The sequence below is a fragment of the Mchenga conophoros genome, linkage group LG19, assembly GCF_057382185.1.
Source record: "Mchenga conophoros isolate Kocher_MC1m ecotype Shallow Benthic linkage group LG19, M_conophoros_male_GT1.1, whole genome shotgun sequence".
In the NCBI taxonomy this organism is placed as follows: domain Eukaryota; kingdom Metazoa; phylum Chordata; class Actinopteri; order Cichliformes; family Cichlidae; genus Mchenga; species Mchenga conophoros.
The window spans coordinates 19,581,085-19,599,951 of record NC_140544.1 but is presented as its reverse complement, the minus strand read 5'-3'; the positions used below and the strand labels follow the sequence as shown (position 1 = coordinate 19,599,951).

The window sequence follows — 18,867 nt, the reverse complement described above, 5'->3', positions numbered from 1 at the left end:
AGCTGGATCAGGGTGGAGTGTCCACTCCGCGTCAGAGACGAGTTGCTGTCCCAAGTATCTCGGGATCATGTTCACAAGAAATGGAAGACAGTAACAGGACATCGACAGATGAGTTGGAACCATGGCTGCAGTGATGTGGACGCTGTACCGGTCTGTCATGTTGAAGAGAGAGCTGATTGTGAAAGCGAAGCTCTCGATTTATTGGTCGATCCACATCCCTACCCTTACCTGGTACGAGCTGTGTGTAGTGACCGAGAGAGCGAGATCTCGGATGCAAGCTGTGGAAATGAGCAGGGTGGCTGGGCTGTCCCTTAGATAGGGTTAGGAGTTCGGCCATCTGGCAGGGGCTCAGAGTAGAGCCAACACTCCTCCACATGAAAAAGAGTCTTCTGAGGTGGTTTATGCATCTGATTAAGATACCTCGTGGGCGCCTCCTGGCTGAGGTGTTCCAGGCATGTACAGCAGGGGTGGAGGAACTCCAGGCCTCAAGGGACAGTGACCTGCAGGTTTTAGACATGTCCTTGATCCAAAACAGCTGATTTAAATGGCTAAATTACCTCCTCAACATGTTGCAGTTCTCCAGAGGCCTGGTAATGAACTAATCATTTGATTCAGATGTGTTGACCCAGGGTGGTATCTAAAACTTGCAGGACACCAGCCCCTGAGGCCTGGAGTTCCCCACCCCTGTCTAACAAGGAGGAGGCCCAGGGGTAGACCCAGGACAAGCTGGAGAGATTACTTCTCTCGGCTGCCCAGGAAAGCCTTGGTGTTCCCCCAGATAAGCTGGAGAAGGTGGCTAGAGAGAGGAATGTCTGGGCTTCTCTGCTTAGGCCACTGCCCATAATTCTGCTGCTGGTTAGTTACTGAGCATATATTCCTACTTGTTTAAAACTACTTAGTGGTCCCTCCACTTCCCCTGTGTAGCCAAGCTCACCAGCAATTTGATCATAAAGATTATACCATCCAAGTACCTAGAATGGACACTTGCCACACGTGCACTTGTCAGTAAAGAAATAAATGATTTCCAATCATCAGGTACTTTCTGCCTGATTTTATCCATTTGACATTTTCAGTTAGACCAGCAGGTAAGCCTCTTGATCATCTGCAGCAGACGCTGGCCTCACTGATAAGAATAGATCACTTGTGCCCCATTTCCTGCGGTGCTGTCCCAAGGGTCCTTCACACAATGACTCAGTTTGTCACGTGGAGAAACTGTGGCAACTTTCAAATCCCCTACTATAATTATTTTAGTTTTATCTGTCTTTTTGTGTGTGTGTGTGTGTGTGTGGATAGTTAACAGCTCCTTGTGCATTATTGATGACTTAAGCGATGAATAATGCACCAGCCACTTAGGTTCTCCCTGCAGAAGACAGTGTCGTACGGGATCTTGTTAAACACAGAGGAGAAACACAATCTGTGCCGACTCTTAACTCTTCCAACATGTCAGGGCTTAAATTTTTAACAACTGTTACGTTCCCCCCGAAAGGGTCTAGGCATGTGAGTGAGGGGACCAGTAACAAATGAGTCCAGAACAGAATGAGAGGAAAACAGACCAGTGTTTTCAGTAAATAAAATAGTCTTTATTATAGATCATCTTAACATAAAGAGCCGGCAACGCCGTTTTACCAATAACACTTGGAAAAAGAGAAGGGTTGCAACAACAAAGAACACAACAACCAAACAAAAACTCCACACCACGAGGAGGTACTTCCAGGGGCCCACAAGCTCACCCTGTCACTAACAGCAGCTGGCTTTACTGCTGCCAAGGCCCACACTACTCACGCAAAGCAGCTATGCTGTTTCCACAACTCCACACTTTGAGCAGGCTAACCACACACACAACGCAGAGACACCAGAGAACACCCCACACTGTTCACAGCTCATCCCCAGCTTATATGACCTCCGAGAGGTGATTGCTGACTGGGCCCAGGTGGTAAATGAGTCCAATGAGCAGCAGCTGTGTCCTGGGGAGAGAGAAGAGCAAGAGAGAGACGGGGGTGGAGCAAAAGAGGAGGAGGCGGAGAAAAACACCACGCCCACACAAGGGCAGTATCAGGAGGCCCAGCTAGGGCCGTAACACCCCCTCCCATAAATACAAACCAGTGGTTTGTCATAGAACGTCCTACCCAGCTTTTAAACATATCACCTACCATCCACCATAATAACGGTTAGGCATACCCTGCCGAATCTGCCAAGACCTTTTTGATGGGTTGAAAACACTGCACGGGGTTGGCTCAAGTCCCTCAACATAGTGTCCCAAATGACAGCCAAATGTTTTTTGAGCCATCACATATGGAGAACCCATCAGGCAGCTAGAAGGCCTTACAGCAACACTTCTCTGACGCTTCTTCGCTAGGTCATGGCAAAAGGCATGCTGGTTAGCCAGAGGTGCAGGTTGAAATGGTTGTGTCACACACAATCTATCACACTGTCGGTCATCTGGACCCGAGAGACCGTCATCAGGTGGCAGATTACAATTAGTTGATCTCTGACAGTGACCAAATGACACCACTGAGCAATTATGCTCCAACTGTTGCCTAGGACTGGCAACTTTGTCGGTTTGTGAACCACAGTTCACTCTTTTGAAAGCAGATCGATTTTGCTTTGAGTTTGCTTTCAAACAGTGAGCAACCAGGTGGCCAGGTTTGTGGCAGAAGAAACAGAGCTTTGTTTTGGCTCTTGAAACCACGCCTGTATCGGCTTTGTTAGCTGGCACACTCCTAACTCTCAAGACTGACTGTTTCTGTTTGTAGGCTCCACAATTTGCTATTAAATGGCCAGACTTTAAACAAAAAAAACACTTTCGTTTCACACTGGAATGGGACACAAGTACCTCACCCTTTCGGTACTGTGTAGCTGGCACATCACTAACCTTCACTGGGGCATCGCGCCGGTCATACCTACTGACACTGGTTTTATGGACGAGCGCGAACTCATCAGCCAGCGTCGCAGCCTGCTGTAGCGAGGAAACCTTCTGTTCATTAATATATACCGCGATGCGCTCAGCAATGCAGTTCTTAAATTCCTCTATGAGCATTAGTTCCCGGATCGAAGCCAGGTCAGTGGCTTTGCAGGCCGCACACCACCGATCGAAAAGAACACCTTTTTCCCTGGCGAAATCAAGATAGGACTGACCCTGACCTCTTCTCAACCCCCGGAAACGCTGCCTATAGGCTTCTGGGACCAGCTCATAGGCCAGCAGGATAGCCCTTTTCAGCTTGTCATAGTCCAAGCTGTCCTCAGCTGACAACGAGGAACAAACTTCTTGAGCCTTACCCGCCAGCTTACATTGGAGCAAAATGGCCCATGAATCCCATGGCCAGTGCAAGGCCGTGGCTATTAGTTCAAACGACTCGAAGTAGCTATCGACCTCAGTGTCACGGAACATCGGAACCAGACGACTGTTTTTCCCCTACGTCAAACGGGATGTCCGCCTGACGAATGGAGGCGGTCGGAGGAAGGGAAACCTGCCGGAGTTCCAGCTGTCGCAACCTCACAGCTGTCTCTGCCTCCACCTCCACCTTCCTCAATTCGACCTCCCTAGCCCTAGCCAGTTCCGCGTCCAAACGCCTAAGCTCTAGCTCCCTTTTCAGCTGGAACTCTCTCTCACGCTGCTCCTTCTCCAGCTGGAGACGAGCCAGACGGACACGGAGCTTAGCATCCAGCTTCGAGCCTTCACTTGATTCAATGGAGAGGGGTTCGAAGCGAGGAACTGTCATGGGTTTGTTCTCAGGCAGCCCCTGATCAACAGGTGTCGACACCAATGGACCTACAGCTTGAGCTGGCGCCTGCAGAACGGGCTGAGACGCTGCACCACGCTCACCCTTAAACACTGCAATATCAAAGGTAGCCATTGACTCTAACACAAAAACTACCTGAGGCTAACAATAACAACAAAGAAGCACCACCTCCAATACACAAATGAGAAACAGGCAGGAAAAGCGTGGCCACAGGTTAACCAATAAATAAAAATACCGCCAACCCTCTCCCCAGACCTGCCTACTAAAATCTTAGCCTAGTTAGCTTCTGGAGTGTACCAGGCTCGAGGCAACTTTAAAGGCTAAGCGTCAAGTGCACAAAGCACCGACAAGCCTACCCCCGACAGGGAACTAATCCCCACCCGGGATTACTCCGAAAATAATAAAGGAAAAATAAAAAATGAATGCCTGAAGGAGGAGCTTACGCTCAGCTAGACACTCCCCTTTGCTAACTGGAGAGAGAGCGCAGCAGATACAATACAACTAAACAAGACACCGGCAAACAACTCACTAAAACTCAATTGTTGTTCCTTCCATTCATATCCCGGACGAGCCCCCACTTTGTTACGTTCCCCCCGAAAGGGTCTAGGCATGTGAGTGAGGGGACCAGTAACAAATGAGTCCAGAACAGAATGAGAGGAAAACAGACCAGTGTTTTCAGTAAATAAAATAGTCTTTATTATAGATCATCTTAACATAAAGAGCCGGCAACGCCGTTTTACCAATAACACTTGGAAAAAGAGAAAAAGGGTTGCAACAACAAAGAACACAACAACCAAACAAAAACTCCACACCACGAGGAGGTACTTCCAGGGGCCCACAAGCTCACCCTGTCACTAACAGCAGCTGGCTTTACTGCTGCCAAGGCCCACAAGCCCACACTACTCACGCAAAGCAGCTATGCTGTTTCCACAACTCCACACTTTGAGCAGGCTAACCACACACAACACAGAGACACCAGAGAACACCCCACACTGTTCACAGCTCATCCCCAGCTTATATGATCTCCGAGAGGTGATTGCTGACTGGGCCCAGGTGGTAAATGAGTCCAATGAGCAGCAGCTGTGTCCTGGGGAGAGAGAAGAGCAAGAGAGAGACGGGGGGTGGAGCAAAAGAGGAGGAGGCGGAGAAAAACACCACGCCCACACAAGGGCAGTATCAGGAGGCCCAGCTAGGGCCGTAACAACAACAAAAGGTTCCCATGATACAAAATATCATCAAGTCGCCCGCTGAATATTGCAGACTGAGTTCTCCAAGGATTGCCTCAGCTCATGTAAACAACCACAATCTTTCATGTTAAAGTTTCCGGTTGGTCTCTCTGTAGAGAAAAGCACAATCAGTAATCAAGCTGTGTAAAATTGCTTTCATCTTCACGTTCTTTCATCTGGAAGCTGTGGAGAAAAATGTATTATTTAATTTTGTTTGCTTGTTTTGTGTCTTTGTCATCCAGAAGTTGACCTTCTGTCAGCTTATGTCTGTTTACAGTATGTAGCCAAAATGACTGTGTATTACACGCGGGATTAAGTGTGCATAAAGAGAGTACTTAAAGAAAGTACTTAAGACTGAGAGCGGAGCATTTCACAGAGAGGTATCGCCACAATTTTTGAAAGTAGGTTATGGGAACTCAAAATGCTATCTTTGCAGTGACAGGGATGGAAAGTTTTGTGCCTATGTGTGTTTTTAATTAGCACGGAGTGTTTTTACTTTTCTACCTCTCTAATTTTAAGAGCTATGCAGTGACATTATACCTTCCTCCTACTGTCCTTGCACTTCCCACTTCCTAGTGGGTGCTTTAATCCAAAATGGCTCTGATGCCTTTCTGACATTCGCGCTTTCCTGTGACAGATTGGCTAGTTCACTCGGCCGCGGAGAGAAAATGAAACATGCAGAATGGCCCCGGAGCTGGTGGTGAATTATTCATCCTATGCACGTGTTCCCACTTGGCTTAATTAATAAGATGATTAGTACTTCCAAATAGCAGCTATATCCTAAGCCCCCCCACCCCACTAACTCAACAACCCCTCGAAGCTCATCCCAAAACATTGCACCATCCTCTTCTCCAGTCTAACGTTGCATGATGCTTTTATTTCCACTATCCCTGAACAAGATGTATTTTATCCCCAGGGCAAGCTTGAAGTTGCATTGCATTAATGTAAGTAGAGGATTCAGCTGAAACTTTTAGAAAGCCCTAGTCTCTCTGAGAGTATCATCCAGAACTAATATCACAGTAGCATGAATCATGCCATGACAGTGAAATATTCTCTTTTAAAAGCAATGAAAATGCAAATGCAGGAAGATGAGATGTAAATGTCGTGCATTTTAAGTTATCGCTAAATGTTCTCATCAATCATCTTAGAAATGATGAAAATCTCATCAAGCTGCATGCAAACCAAAAACACAAGAATAAAAACTGTAACAAATGGATGAAGTAAAATATCTCCTTGGGATATCATCAGCAAGTCTTCCACACATTACAAGTATCGGGCCACCTACACATTAATCCATAGACATTAAAATTGAGTTGGCCCTTCATTTGCAAATATAAGTTTCCAAAATTCTGGGAAATATTTCTACACAAATCTATAGAAATGTTTTGTCTGTTCATCAAGAAGAGCATTTGTGAGGTCAGATATTGGTGCTGAATGAGAGTGCCTGGCTCGCAGTCTCTGCTCTAATTCATCCCAAAGGTGTTGGATGGGGTTGAGGTTGGGGCTCTGTGCCATCCGACCATACCTTTATGGACTTTGATTTGTGCACTAGGGCACAGTCATCCTGGAAAAGGAAAAGGAAAAGGCCTTGCCAAAAATGTTCCCACAAAGTTGGAAGCCTAGATTTGCCCAAAATATCTTGGTACAGTAAGCTGAAACATTAAAATTTCCCTTTACTGGAATTAAGAAGCCCAGGCCAACTTTAGAAAAACAACCTGTACAATGCAGTCAGGCAGCATTCTGGTTTTTACCAAACCTGTGTGCTTTACACCACTCTATCTAATAGTAAGGCTTGCATGCAGCTGCTCAGCCATCATAACCCATGCTATCATGATATCCCGGCACACAAGTTTTGTGCTGATGTTAATGCCAGATGAGGTTTGGAGCGCTGTAGTTATTGTCTCAGCAGAGTGTTGGCAACTTTAGGTGGTCTCCTGCTTATGAATGAATTGGTGCAGTCCCTAAATGCTTCCACTTTGCAATTTTACCTGTTACAGCTGATTGTGGAACATTTAGGAGGGATGAAATTTCACGACATCATTTTACAGTATCACACTTGAATTTAGTGAGAATAGTTATTCTTCCACAAATTCTTGTAAAGGTAGCCTGCCTGGCTGATTTCTTGATTTTATGAGACTGAAAACACCTGAATTCAAAGATTAAGAGGTGTGGCTCAACAGAGACCTGAGTGTTTTTCAGTTAACCTCGGTATTTGTAGCTGATTGACTTAGTACCTACAAACCAAACGAAAACACACAAGATATCAATTGAAAGCCCAGGATATCCTCTATTTATTACATCAGGACTTAGTAGGGTAGCTCAAATATGTCAAAAGATATAGACCAGAAACAAATGTCCATTACAGAGGTCATAAATGAATAAGCTAGTTCTCAGGAGGATATAAAGAAATATATTTCAAATATACTGGAAACAAATATCAGCATGTCGTTTAAAGCTCTGATCCATAAATTTATAAACTGTTTTGTAGCTTCCATGTTGTTTCCATCTTCTCATTCTCATTTATATGCAAAATTGGGAAAATGGCTTCCCAGCTTGTGTAGTTGAATTGTATGAAGAGCACTTGGATGAAAAAATAATCAAAGCAAATTATATATTTGCCTTAGAGATGTGGCCTCAGTCTTTTTTTCCCTGTCATGAATAGTTTAGCTTTTACTTAAAAATAAGTCATTAAATGTAAAAAATCTGCGACAGAACTTGAGGTGCGAACAACAAGTTTTCTTCCTACTTGACCTCAGCTTTCTTGATTTGTTGCTAAAGTCTGTCTTCCCATATGCCGACCTGCCGGTCTTGGCACCGTGGACACCGCAGAGCAGGAAGTCGCCGTGAGCTGTGCAAAAATAAACCAGCCTCCACTTTCGTGGCACTTTTTGACCTGGTTTTGAGGACTGAGCTCTGCAGGCTCTCAAACAGACACTGCGGAAAAACGCCCCCGGACAATCGAGTGCTTTTCATTTCATCTGCTCTGTCACCAAACGCAAGCTGACTGTTAACTAGGCGAGGCTCGAGCTCTCACAGTATCCATCACTGTATCAGAGAGCAAAATGAGAGAACCGAGAGTGAAAACCAGCTCCCAGTTTAGGACAGATGAAAGGGCAGGTGTGAAGGACCGGCTGATCGGTGATGAAGTCACCAGAGTGTGATTGGCAGGATCTTAAAATGATGGTGGCGGCTTAGCAATCCAGGCAGAGTGCAGCCGATTGATTTCAGAAACCCAAAAGGGTTGTCCTAAAAAGTGAGTGAGTTGGAAAAAAAGAAAGTTTTTCTTTTCTGTTGTGGATTTGAATTCAAATCAGAAGATGTCTTCCTTATCTAAGGGAATGTTTTGACATTTGGTAAATTCTTCTATTTCTGTCATTGCCAAGAGTTTGATTGGTAACGCTGTCATGTCTGAGCAGTAGCTATAAAGCTGGAGCCAGGAAAGCTTTGCATAAAGATGACTGAAAACATGGAAATCTGCCCACCAGCACATCTAAAGCTCATTAAATCCTGTTTGTTTATTCTGTACACAAAACAAAGTTTTAAAAAAAAAATTCTGCAAGAAAGACACTTAGCTCAACCTAGAAACAACCTGGAACATAAAACTGAAAAAAATTGGTAAATTTACTACAGTTGTGAAGAAACACGCTGTTGTGTGAAGAGCTATTCGTTATACTGGTTAACGGTTGCTAGGGGAAAAAGTGTGTTCCCTGACTTGCTGGCGAGTGATTCATGGTTGCTGGCTGTTGCTATGTGAAGTCACATGCACAAAGTAACAGAAAGGGCGCTTCACCAAAAAGCTTCTTGTGATCTCGTTAGTCACTGGCTAGCCCAGTGGTAATAAAACTTGAAATAATGAAACATAAATCAGAAATAGAGATTGTTTGCTTCCAAAGTAAAAGTTGTGCCTCAGTGATGCACTCAACATTTCGCTACTGCTCAGAATTTAGCCAGCCAGTGTTTGTAGAAAACTCCATTCAAAACATCATCACAGGAAATGCTAGCAATCGAAACAATCACAAGGAGGTTTTTTTGCACATTTTTTGCCTAGCAACAGGTGGTTTCCAGGTAGCCCCTGACCAGGCTGTAGTTTATCAATCATTTCCCCTGCAACTGCAATCACGCACAGCTCATAACTGTTCAGGGAATACTCATTTTTCTATCACTGACTGGTCTCTCTGAGGCTAAACTGTAATCTTGATTGTAACATGACGAACAAGTTGTTGACAAGTCGGTATGTTTCATTCAAATTAAGAGCAATATTCTAGTGACTAAAGCAATCACAAGGTTGAGGAATACACATTTTTCACTAGTGACCAGTGGTTGCCAGGGGACCACTGACCAGTTTCTAGGCCTATGCGAATGGGGCCCTCACCAATCGATTTCCCAACAGTTGCCAACCAACGACTCGTCCACAGGTTAGAAAATACACATTCCTCCCTCTTGACCACTGCCTGCCAGATGGTTTCAGGCCTTTTTCGTTTGACCTTACATTGTCACATGTCCAAAATAGCAGTTAAGTTGTGGCTAGTGATCACATGACCAGAAGTGTGTGAGTGGATTCAATGGAAGCCAAAGAGCTCGGGTTATTTCATAACAGTAAGTAGAATAGAATAGAATAGAATAGAATAGAATAGAATAGCCCTGTCATTGTAAATGTACAAGAAAATTATGAAATTCATTAAATTTTACAATAGCAACAATTCAAATATCTTAAATTCTAGCTATAGTCCATATTTTATCATATATTTATTATCTTTTACTTAAATTTGTAGCTTGCATGAGTTTTTCTTGGTTTATGTAGTTTATGCTTTTTTAGTAATTTGTGTGAATTTGCAGCTACTACAATACATTTTCCTTTGGGGGTTAATACAGTAAATTATCGCTCTTCTTTTATGCTTAAATGTTGGTAATCAGTCAAGAGAGCCAAATTGCTGGATTCATTGTTTCATAATATTCAAAATGTGCTGCAGTTGTGCTATTGCACTGTAAAAGGATTACCTTTTAGTTGATAAGACAGGATTAGCAATTTAAAGACTTCAGTTTTTCCTCTTGAGACTTTCCGTGTTTGCCATTTTTTTAGACTAATGTTTGATAAGTACATACTTATAAGAGGTCAAACAGGTCTTCAGAATTCATAGAAATCTGTTGTTACTTTATTCTTATATGAAAGAAAACTTACACTTCAAGTCTTCTCTTTCATTTCTTTTCTTTGCAGTGTTGAAGTATGCAGCCCTAAATAACACAGAGGACATTTTTTGAAATCCCACACAATTAAAGAAAGTTTACATTTGGATCTTTGCTCAGCTGTTACCAGGTCTTACTGTCCCCCAGTGCAGTAGACTCATGTTAACGGCAGCTGTCATGGTTTCCCAAACATCAAGGTCGAAGGTCAGCTGTCGGCCCCTGCAGATTGATTCCCACTCGTCCGGCCAACGTCAGATTCCACGAGCTGGGCTGACAAAGAGGAGCAGACTGCGTGTGATGAGTTGTTTTCACAGCGTTTTCTACTGTATCAGCTAGTCGCTGGTTTTATTGCTGTCTTCCTGCGTTGAAGTGGAGTTTTTCTTTTCTGCTTAGATAAGGCCCAGTGCCCTCGTTTACTCCCAGAAGACAATACACCCACCAGCTTGACGGTTGTTCACTCAAGCGAATGAGTTTCCCACAGGGTCAGGCCAAGTCCTCTCTCCCTGTCACCTCCATGTTCACACAGCCTTTGCTTCACATACATGAAAAACTAATCTCAAAAGCGTTTCTGTGTCAGCGCACACGGACAACAATGTCATTTCCCGTCATATGTGCTCCACACACCAGAGTCCCAGCTATAACATTAACAGTGCAAAAGTTAAATGCTTATAGATGTACATATCATCTCAGTTTTAAGCTGAAAATGACATTTTGTGTGAGAAAATTAGGCTGTCAGTGCATTTTGTCTCAGGGGTGAAAGCTCAGACACTTTAAAATGTCAGATTCTCAGCCGCTATCAAAAGCAGCTTTGTTTGTAAGTCGGCCCATGTTGAGTGCCTTTGAGTTAATCATTTAAAAAAGAAAGAAAGAAACCCACTCGTTTCAGTGTGAACCCGAGATATTTCACATTTTTCTTTTTTCATCTTCATTTAATTTGTTAGCATACAACCGTTCCACAGGACTTCCGTCAACATGATGTCAACAGGTGATCGTGATCCTGATTTGCTGCAGTCTTTGAGGAGCAAAGATGGGCAGATTTGCTCCAGTTTCTCAAGAAATGCAAGAGAAAATTGTAGAAATATTTAAAAATGGTGTTCCTCAAAGAAGAAAGAAATCTGTTGGAATTTCAGTGCATAAAGGGGAAAGGTGGAAGCCTACGCTGAACACTCGTGACCCCAGTCGCTCAGACATCACTGTCATCCGTCAACAGCTGATATAACAATAAAAGCAAAGGATTTCTGTGGGAAACCTTTATGAAGCACTACAATCCCAATTACATTCACAAATGCAAATTTAAATTTTACTGCATGTTGATCTGTGACGATGAAAACATGTTCTGGTCACAACAATCGGTATCCCAGATCTTTGTTTAGAAGACATGGAAACCGTGTGCTCTGAACCAAAGACAAAAACGCCATCCAGACTGTTGTCACCAACAAGTAAAACAACATCTATGCACTTTTCAACAAAACAAAATAAAACCACATTATAAAGGCCCGCCTGCAGTCCTGACCCATCCCCAGTAGAAAATATGTGGAGAATTTTAAAACGCAACAAAAATGCAACAAAGATGTGTTTGCAGGAGGAAAGGTAAAAAAATAACACCTGAAACATTTTGTTGCTTGGTATCCTCAGTGCTTAAATGTCTCATATGTGTTTATTGCTTTACTATTCAAATGTTTTTTGGGAATTTGTTGCAAGCCTGAACTGCAGGAATGAAATAAAGTCGATCATATTGTCTGCATTCAAAAGCCAAAGTAAATATGTAAGTGTTTTTTTTAGTCTGCATCGTGCATGTCATCCCAACTTTTTCTGATCTGGGGTTGTAGCACATGATGAACTGTCAGGGCTGGAATCTGCATCCAAAATAACTCTTGCTGGGCTGCCTCCATGTGTCTTTCCTGTCAGTGTTAAAGGTCTCACGGAATAGTTTTGGGGCCTTAGTTGTTGTGTAAAACAGGATGTCGGGGTTGGAAATATTTAGGTGGGGTTTGAGTTAAAAAGTTAAGACAACAAAATCCACTGTTAGCCCCTATTCAACAAGGATGAAGGACTACAAAAAGGATGGTTGCGTGACAGAGCAGCTGATAGTCCACGAGGCATATCAATTACATGGTTATCTTCAGTTTCCATTAATCTAATTTAATGCAAAAATTGTGTGGGGAAAGGCCCAGCTGAATCTTCAAAAGGCTGACCAAGGTGACAAAATTACACGTTTTTTCCAAAAACACAAAGATATGCAATTTGTTTTCAAATGAAATGAAGAAAGCTGCAAATAAACAAAATTGTTACTGAATCTTCTGACCCAGTAAGTGATTAATGGAATAAAAGCTAGAGGTTCATGTTCTGTATCACTATGAACTGGCCCAAAATTAAGTTTATATTTCATTAGATCTTTGCAGTCTTTGTGTATGACCCTGGAGTTTTTAAATACTAATATGGCTCTGATTATAATTTAGATTCATTTCCTTCTTTAGATTCTGAGGATTCAGCACTTCATCTGTTATTTGAATGTACTGCAAGTCCATGTAATTATACTTTATTGTCTCTTTCCACAGGGTCAACTGTCCCAGGCCCTCAACGGCCTGTCAGATCGAGCCACTGAGGCCAAAGAGTTCCTGGTTCAACTAAAAAATATGGTCCAGCATATCCAGGTATACGCAGACACACGCACACACGTGGGTTTTTTTGTTTTGTTTGGTTTTTTGCACACACCCATAATCTGCATGAATATTTTCTTCTACCAAGCTGTAATCCCCCTCTGTGATCCCAGACTGTCCACTGGCTGCCGTGAGCAGCAGACACAAAAAGGCTTATTGTATTCATTTGAATTTCTCAATTTCTAATCTTTGGCTTGAACTCTGCACAGGGCCAGATGGGAAGATACTATCTTAATAAAACTATAAAAGATGCTTGCATCAAATTTGAGCTCAGGATGCAAAACAAAGGTGGTTATAAAGATTAACATTTACAGAAACACATGGTTATATTAGCATTAATGGGAATTCCCCTTTATTCACATTCATCTATATTATTTTCTTCCATCTAACACATTAACCAGGTCTAAATTTAGATGCTCATGTGGAGACAAAGCTTTGGTCAGCTTATGAGGGCGATTAGAGGAGGAAGGTGGGATTAAAACCTCTCGTAGATAGTTGTCACGCAGTGTGAAATGGTGAGGGTGAGGTAAAAGAGTAGAGAGGAGGTGACGAGCAACAAAAAAAAACTTAAGATGTGTGAAAAAGTGACAGCGTGAGGCGTAATCGTCAAGTTTATTACTCTGCTGATGCATGAATCATGATGATTTTACTCACGCTTCTCGTCTGAGGAGGAGGTATCTCAGCAAACTATCCATCCCATCATTAAACTCTTGTGTCATTCCTGTATTTCACTGTTACTCCTGCTATTAAAGTGATGCACACGGCCTTAAAAGTATCCTCCATCTTTTTCTTTGTTGTTGTTGTTTTGTTTCCAGCTGCAAATTCCTGCATATTTTCTGTCTTCAGATGCTTTGCTTTTCCAGCTTCTTGTAAATTTTTCCTGCAGGAGAACGGTGTGGAGTTTGAGGCTTGCTTGGTGGCGCAGTGCGACGCCCTCATCGACGCCTTGAACCGGCGCAAGGCCCAGCTGCTGTCTCAAGTAAACAAAGAGCACGAACACAAGCTGAAGGTGAGTGAGCATGACAAGATCTGTTCCTGGAATCCACTTGTATGCATCAGAAGGCTGGATGCGTTAAATGGATAATGAGGCGTTAACCCTAATGAGGCATTGATTCATGAGCCACACAAGTGCAAACCGAAACAATTATCTTAAAAATATCCTTGTTTTTCTTTAGAAGTTGCCAGGTTGGGACTTTAAATTTGATCTGCTTCATAGTGGTTGTTTGCTGCTGTATAATCTTGCAGTGTTGGTTTGACAAATTGAGGGCGGTGATTGTGACTGATGGATGAGCTGGCGCTGCAAGTGAAGTTTCATATTGTAGTGGATAAAATACAAAGTCGTGAGGAAAATCTCTTCGCTCTTAAAGAATCTGAAGTTATGTATTATGTATTTCCAGTTGCATTTTTTAGGTTTTGCAGTATCTTAACGATTTTGATAAAGATTAATGAGAAATCGTACACCGTGCCACCGATTTCAGATGCATAAAGAGCTGCATTTTTCTTTAAGCCATCTGCAACACGTTGAACGGGGGACATAAGTGAGATGAGAGGATGGAGAGATACATTTGTGCTGTACAGCATCCAATTTCACACTTGGTTGCTCTGTAGAATTGAGGTTTCACACGTGTAGGTGGTTTGAGGAACATGGCTTGTGCATGGCAACATGTGGGCATACAGGACCAGCATATATATATATATATATATACAGTGGGGCAAAAAAGTATTTAGTCAGCCACCGATTGTGCAAGTTCCCCCACTTAAAATGATGACAGAGGTCAGTAATTTGCACCAGAGGTACACTTCAACTGTGAGAGACAGAAAGTGAAAAAAAAATCCATGAATCCACATGGTAGGATTTGTAAAGAATTTATTCGTAAATTAGCGTGGAAAATAAGTATTTGGTCACCTCAAACAAGGAAAATCTCTGGCTCTCACAGACCTGTAACGTCTTCTGTAAGAAGCTTTTCTGTCCCCCACTCGTTACCTGTATGAATGGCACTTGTTTGAACTCATCATCCTTATAAAAGACACCTGTCCACAGCCTCAAACAGTCAGACTCCAAACTCCGCCATGGCCAAGACCAAAGAGCTTTCGAAGGACACCAGGAAAAATATTGTAGACCTGCACCAGACTGGGAAGAGTGAATCTACAATAGGCAAGCAGCTTGGTGTGAAAAAATCAACTGTGGGAGCAATCATCAGAAAATGGAAGACATACAAGACCACTGATAATCTCCCTCGATCTGGGGCTCCACGCAAGATCTCATCCCGTGGGGTCAAAATGATCATGAGAACGGTGAGCAAAGATCCCAGAACCACACGGGGGGACCTGGTGAATGACCTGCAGAGAGCTGGGACCAAAGTAACAAAGGTCACCATCAGTAACACACTACAACGGCAGGGAATCAAATCCCGCAGTGCCAGACGTGTTGCGCTGCTGAAGCCAGTGCATGTCCAGGCCCGTCTGAAGTTTGCCAGAGAGCACATGGATGATACAGCAGAGGATTGGGAGAATGTCATGTGGTCAGATGAAACCAAAGTAGAACTTTTTGGTATAAACTCAACTCGTCATGTTTGGAGGAAGAAGAATACTGAGTTGCATCCCAAGAACACCATACCTACTGTGAAGCATGGGGGTGGAAACATCATGCTATGGGGCTGTTTTTCTGCCAAGGGGACAGGACGACTGATCCGTGTTAAGGACAGAATGAATGGGGCCATGTATCGTGAGATTTTGAGCCAAAACCTCCTTCCATCAGTGAGAACTTTGAAGATGAAACGAGGCTGGGTCTTCCAACATGACAATGATCCGAAACACACTGCCCAGGCAACAAAGGAGTGGCTCCGTAAGAAGCATTTGAAAGTCCTGGAGTGGCCTAGCCAGTCTCCAGACCTCAACCCCATAGAAAATCTGTGGTGGGAGTTGAAAGTCCGTGTTGCTCGGCGACAGCCCCAAAACATCACTGCTCTCGAGAAGATCTGCATGGAGGAATGGGCCAAAATACCAGCTACTGTGTGTGCAAACCTGGTAAAGACCTATAGTAAACGTTTGACCTCTGTTATTGCCAACAAAGGTTATGTTACAAAGTATTGAGTTGTATTTTTGTTATTGACCAAATACTTATTTTCCACCCTGATTTACGAATAAATTCTTTACAAATCCTACCATGTGGATTCATGGATTTTTTTTTCACATTCTGTCTCTCACAGTTGAAGTGTACCTCTGGTGCAAATTACTGACCTCTGTCATCATTTTAGGTGGGGGAACTTGCACAATCGGTGGCTGACTAAATACTTTTTTGCCCCACTGTATATGTTTTAGATGTGATGTTCATGGAAATTACTTTTCCACAGGAGGCACTGTGGCTATCAGTTACATTCAACTCGCATCCTTGATGTGACATTCTTGCCTCCTGTAATCTCCTGAAACTGTAAATAAAAAATGACACAATAAACACCACATAGTCATACTCTCCTAAGGATCTGCAATAGAAGAGAATAGGGACACTAAACCCTCACCACTGGCTAAACTACAGTGATTCTCAGAAACTCGGCTATTACAAGTGCCGTCACTGCTGCAGTGTTTTCTTGCCTATAGGAGGCATGATTTTAGTTTGCAGTGGTGTGCGGCACGATGCACATGAAAAATGAACTGTGTCCTCTCAGTGGATGAATTTTCAAAGACGGATGGATCTTAAGGGACACTGGACAGATTCACACCTCCAACACAGATGAATTTTAATGCATGTCAGTGCTGATTTGATCCCGCCTGTCAGCTCGGTGTCTGCATGTGTCGTACGCTGAATCTTAATGTTGGAGAAACACATTTCTCCAACGCAGATGTCAGATTTTTCTCATGCTTTCCGCGCTGATCTCACATGTGAATGTGCTTCTCGGTTACTCAGGGGTACCTCTTCAATCATAGGAGTTTCCCACAGAGTCAGTGATGCAAGAAAACGAAGTTTCGTGCGTTCTCTTATTTCCTATTGTCCCCTGGAGGGCAGCGTAGCTCACTCGTGTAGATACGAGGCACAGCTAAAAGAGGAGAGAAAGGATCATTTGAGATGAAGCTTGTTTTCTTGAGGTCATCTCCAGGAACTGTGTTAACTCTGGCATGGACATTCATCCTGCAGCTGTGGCTGAATGAGACACAATTCTGTCCTGCTACGCTCTTGGTGATGCTGAAGTTTTTGATGTCTGTGCTTATAAATGCTGATAGCTGCATAAAACATGGTGTCCAGTTGAGCAACTAGTGATATAGCCTGAATAATACAGCTTATTTAAGCACACGAGGTTCACAATAAAAGCTGTAAAAAGAGCAGAAAACATTAAATCAATTGAGTCTGATTTTAAAACGAGGCTGCTGCAGATCACTTGGCATCTCCAGCAGAGCTTCCTGCTGCTCTCCTCTGGTCCTGGCTCCTGACAAGGAAGCCTGGTCGCCATGGTGACTGAGGCACGTTGAGCTTGTTGTTTGAAGCTGTGGAGGCGAGAAGTAGTCCTTCATAGCATGAGTCAGGTTCATTTATTCCAGCACATCAGGAGGACTGACCCATGTGTTTGTGTAGAGAAGCAGCAGAGGCAGAAGGTTTGGAGTGGATACAAAAGGAACCCCAGATAGGTCTCCTTTAAGCAGACAGTCTGTAAAGATTATCTTCTAAATGCTGATTCAAACCATCTGTGCACAGCTAAAACACGACATACTAAATGCCATGTTGATGTCTTGTAAAAGAATTATTCAATTGGATGAATTATAATCAAAAAAATTACCTGAGTCACCTTTGAAAACCTGCAATCTGTTATAGGTCTCCAACAGCCTAATATAATTTCCTGTTCGACTCATTCACCCTCGGGTTCCTAGACGCAAAGCCGGACATGAGCAGGGCAGGCTGCAGCCCTCTCTGTAGCCTGAAGGATTGTGTTGCAGGCTTTGGCTATAAACCGCATGCTTAATCTTTTAACCTCAAAAGTTTTCTGACAGATTTTTTTCCCTCCAGGAAGCAATTTTTCACAGTTTCTGTCAGATGGAAAATCACATGGCCTTTAAACTGGCTTAATTGGTAATCTATCACCATAAGCATTTTATAGTCTTCTTTCTTTTTGTTATTTCTTTTGCTGTAAATACTAAGGACTGAGTGTCCAGCAGTTCTGATGTGTGGTTTCCTTGAGTCGACTGCAGAACAAAGTTTTTGTGGATTCTCAAGCTACCCGAAAAACATGAATGTCAGTGTGTAAAAAAGCTCTGTTCTCCATCAGACTCTGATAGATCAGAGGCTCAAATTTCCAACAAGCACTTTAATGCACCAACAAGAAAAGATCTAAAAAAGTGACTTCACATTTTCAGTAACACTCGGTTCCTTACAGATCTGTTCATAGCTCACATCTTTTCATTAGATATGAAAACATTGTGGTTTAGAGAAAGGCTCTCAGACTGTATATAAAAGATGGATGATGTCACCTATTGGTTTGTTCAATCCTGTTTTGACGCCTCCATTCTAGCATTTGATTGCTTCTATCTTAACGTTTTAGAGAAACAGTGTCAATATTTAAACCAAATTATTGATTCTTAAGTTAGCACACTTGGCAAAGCCTCGGGCCTAGAGTCCTGCCCACAGAGTAATGTGTACTCCCTGGCTAGTTGCAAGTAGTTGAAGGTTGCTTGCAATCACTAGCACAAAACTGGTCCCAGAGATGTATGTGACACAGAAAAAGAGTCTGCTGTGATGGTTGCAGTGGTACGGCACAGCTTTTACTTAGAAGGCAAACTTTCTCCGCTTTCTGTTTCCATTGCACTTTTTCAAGTTTCACTACTGCTCTGAGAGTAGATTGCAAGTGTTTGCACCAAAGTTAGCGTCTTCCATGCAACCTACATGTGACCACAGCAGTCTGCTGGTGACCAAAGTAATCAAAAAGATTTTTTGGGTGCAGCACCCTCTTTGTGAACAATTTTACCCGGCAACGAGAGGTTGCCTCTAGGTCTGTGTGGCTAAAGCCTTAGCAAGGTGCATGAATTGCAGACGCAGATACATGCTAATTAGTAATTTACTAATAAAATGAT

The 18,867-nt window shown here is 43.0% G+C and overlaps 1 protein-coding gene across 6 annotated transcripts in view; it reads left to right on the top strand.

Moving 5' to 3' along the window:
* The window catches only part of trim9 (tripartite motif containing 9), a 49,118-nt gene that overhangs the window by 7,270 nt on the left and 22,981 nt on the right, over nucleotides 1-18,867 (top strand). For all 6 annotated transcript variants that reach the window (XM_085257231.1, XM_085257233.1, XM_085257230.1 and 3 more), the window contains exons 2-3: nucleotides 12,709-12,804; nucleotides 13,697-13,819. In XM_085257231.1, coding sequence (XP_085113357.1) covers nucleotides 12,709-12,804; nucleotides 13,697-13,819 — 219 coding nt within the window. The remainder of the gene's footprint in view (nucleotides 1-12,708; nucleotides 12,805-13,696; nucleotides 13,820-18,867) is intronic.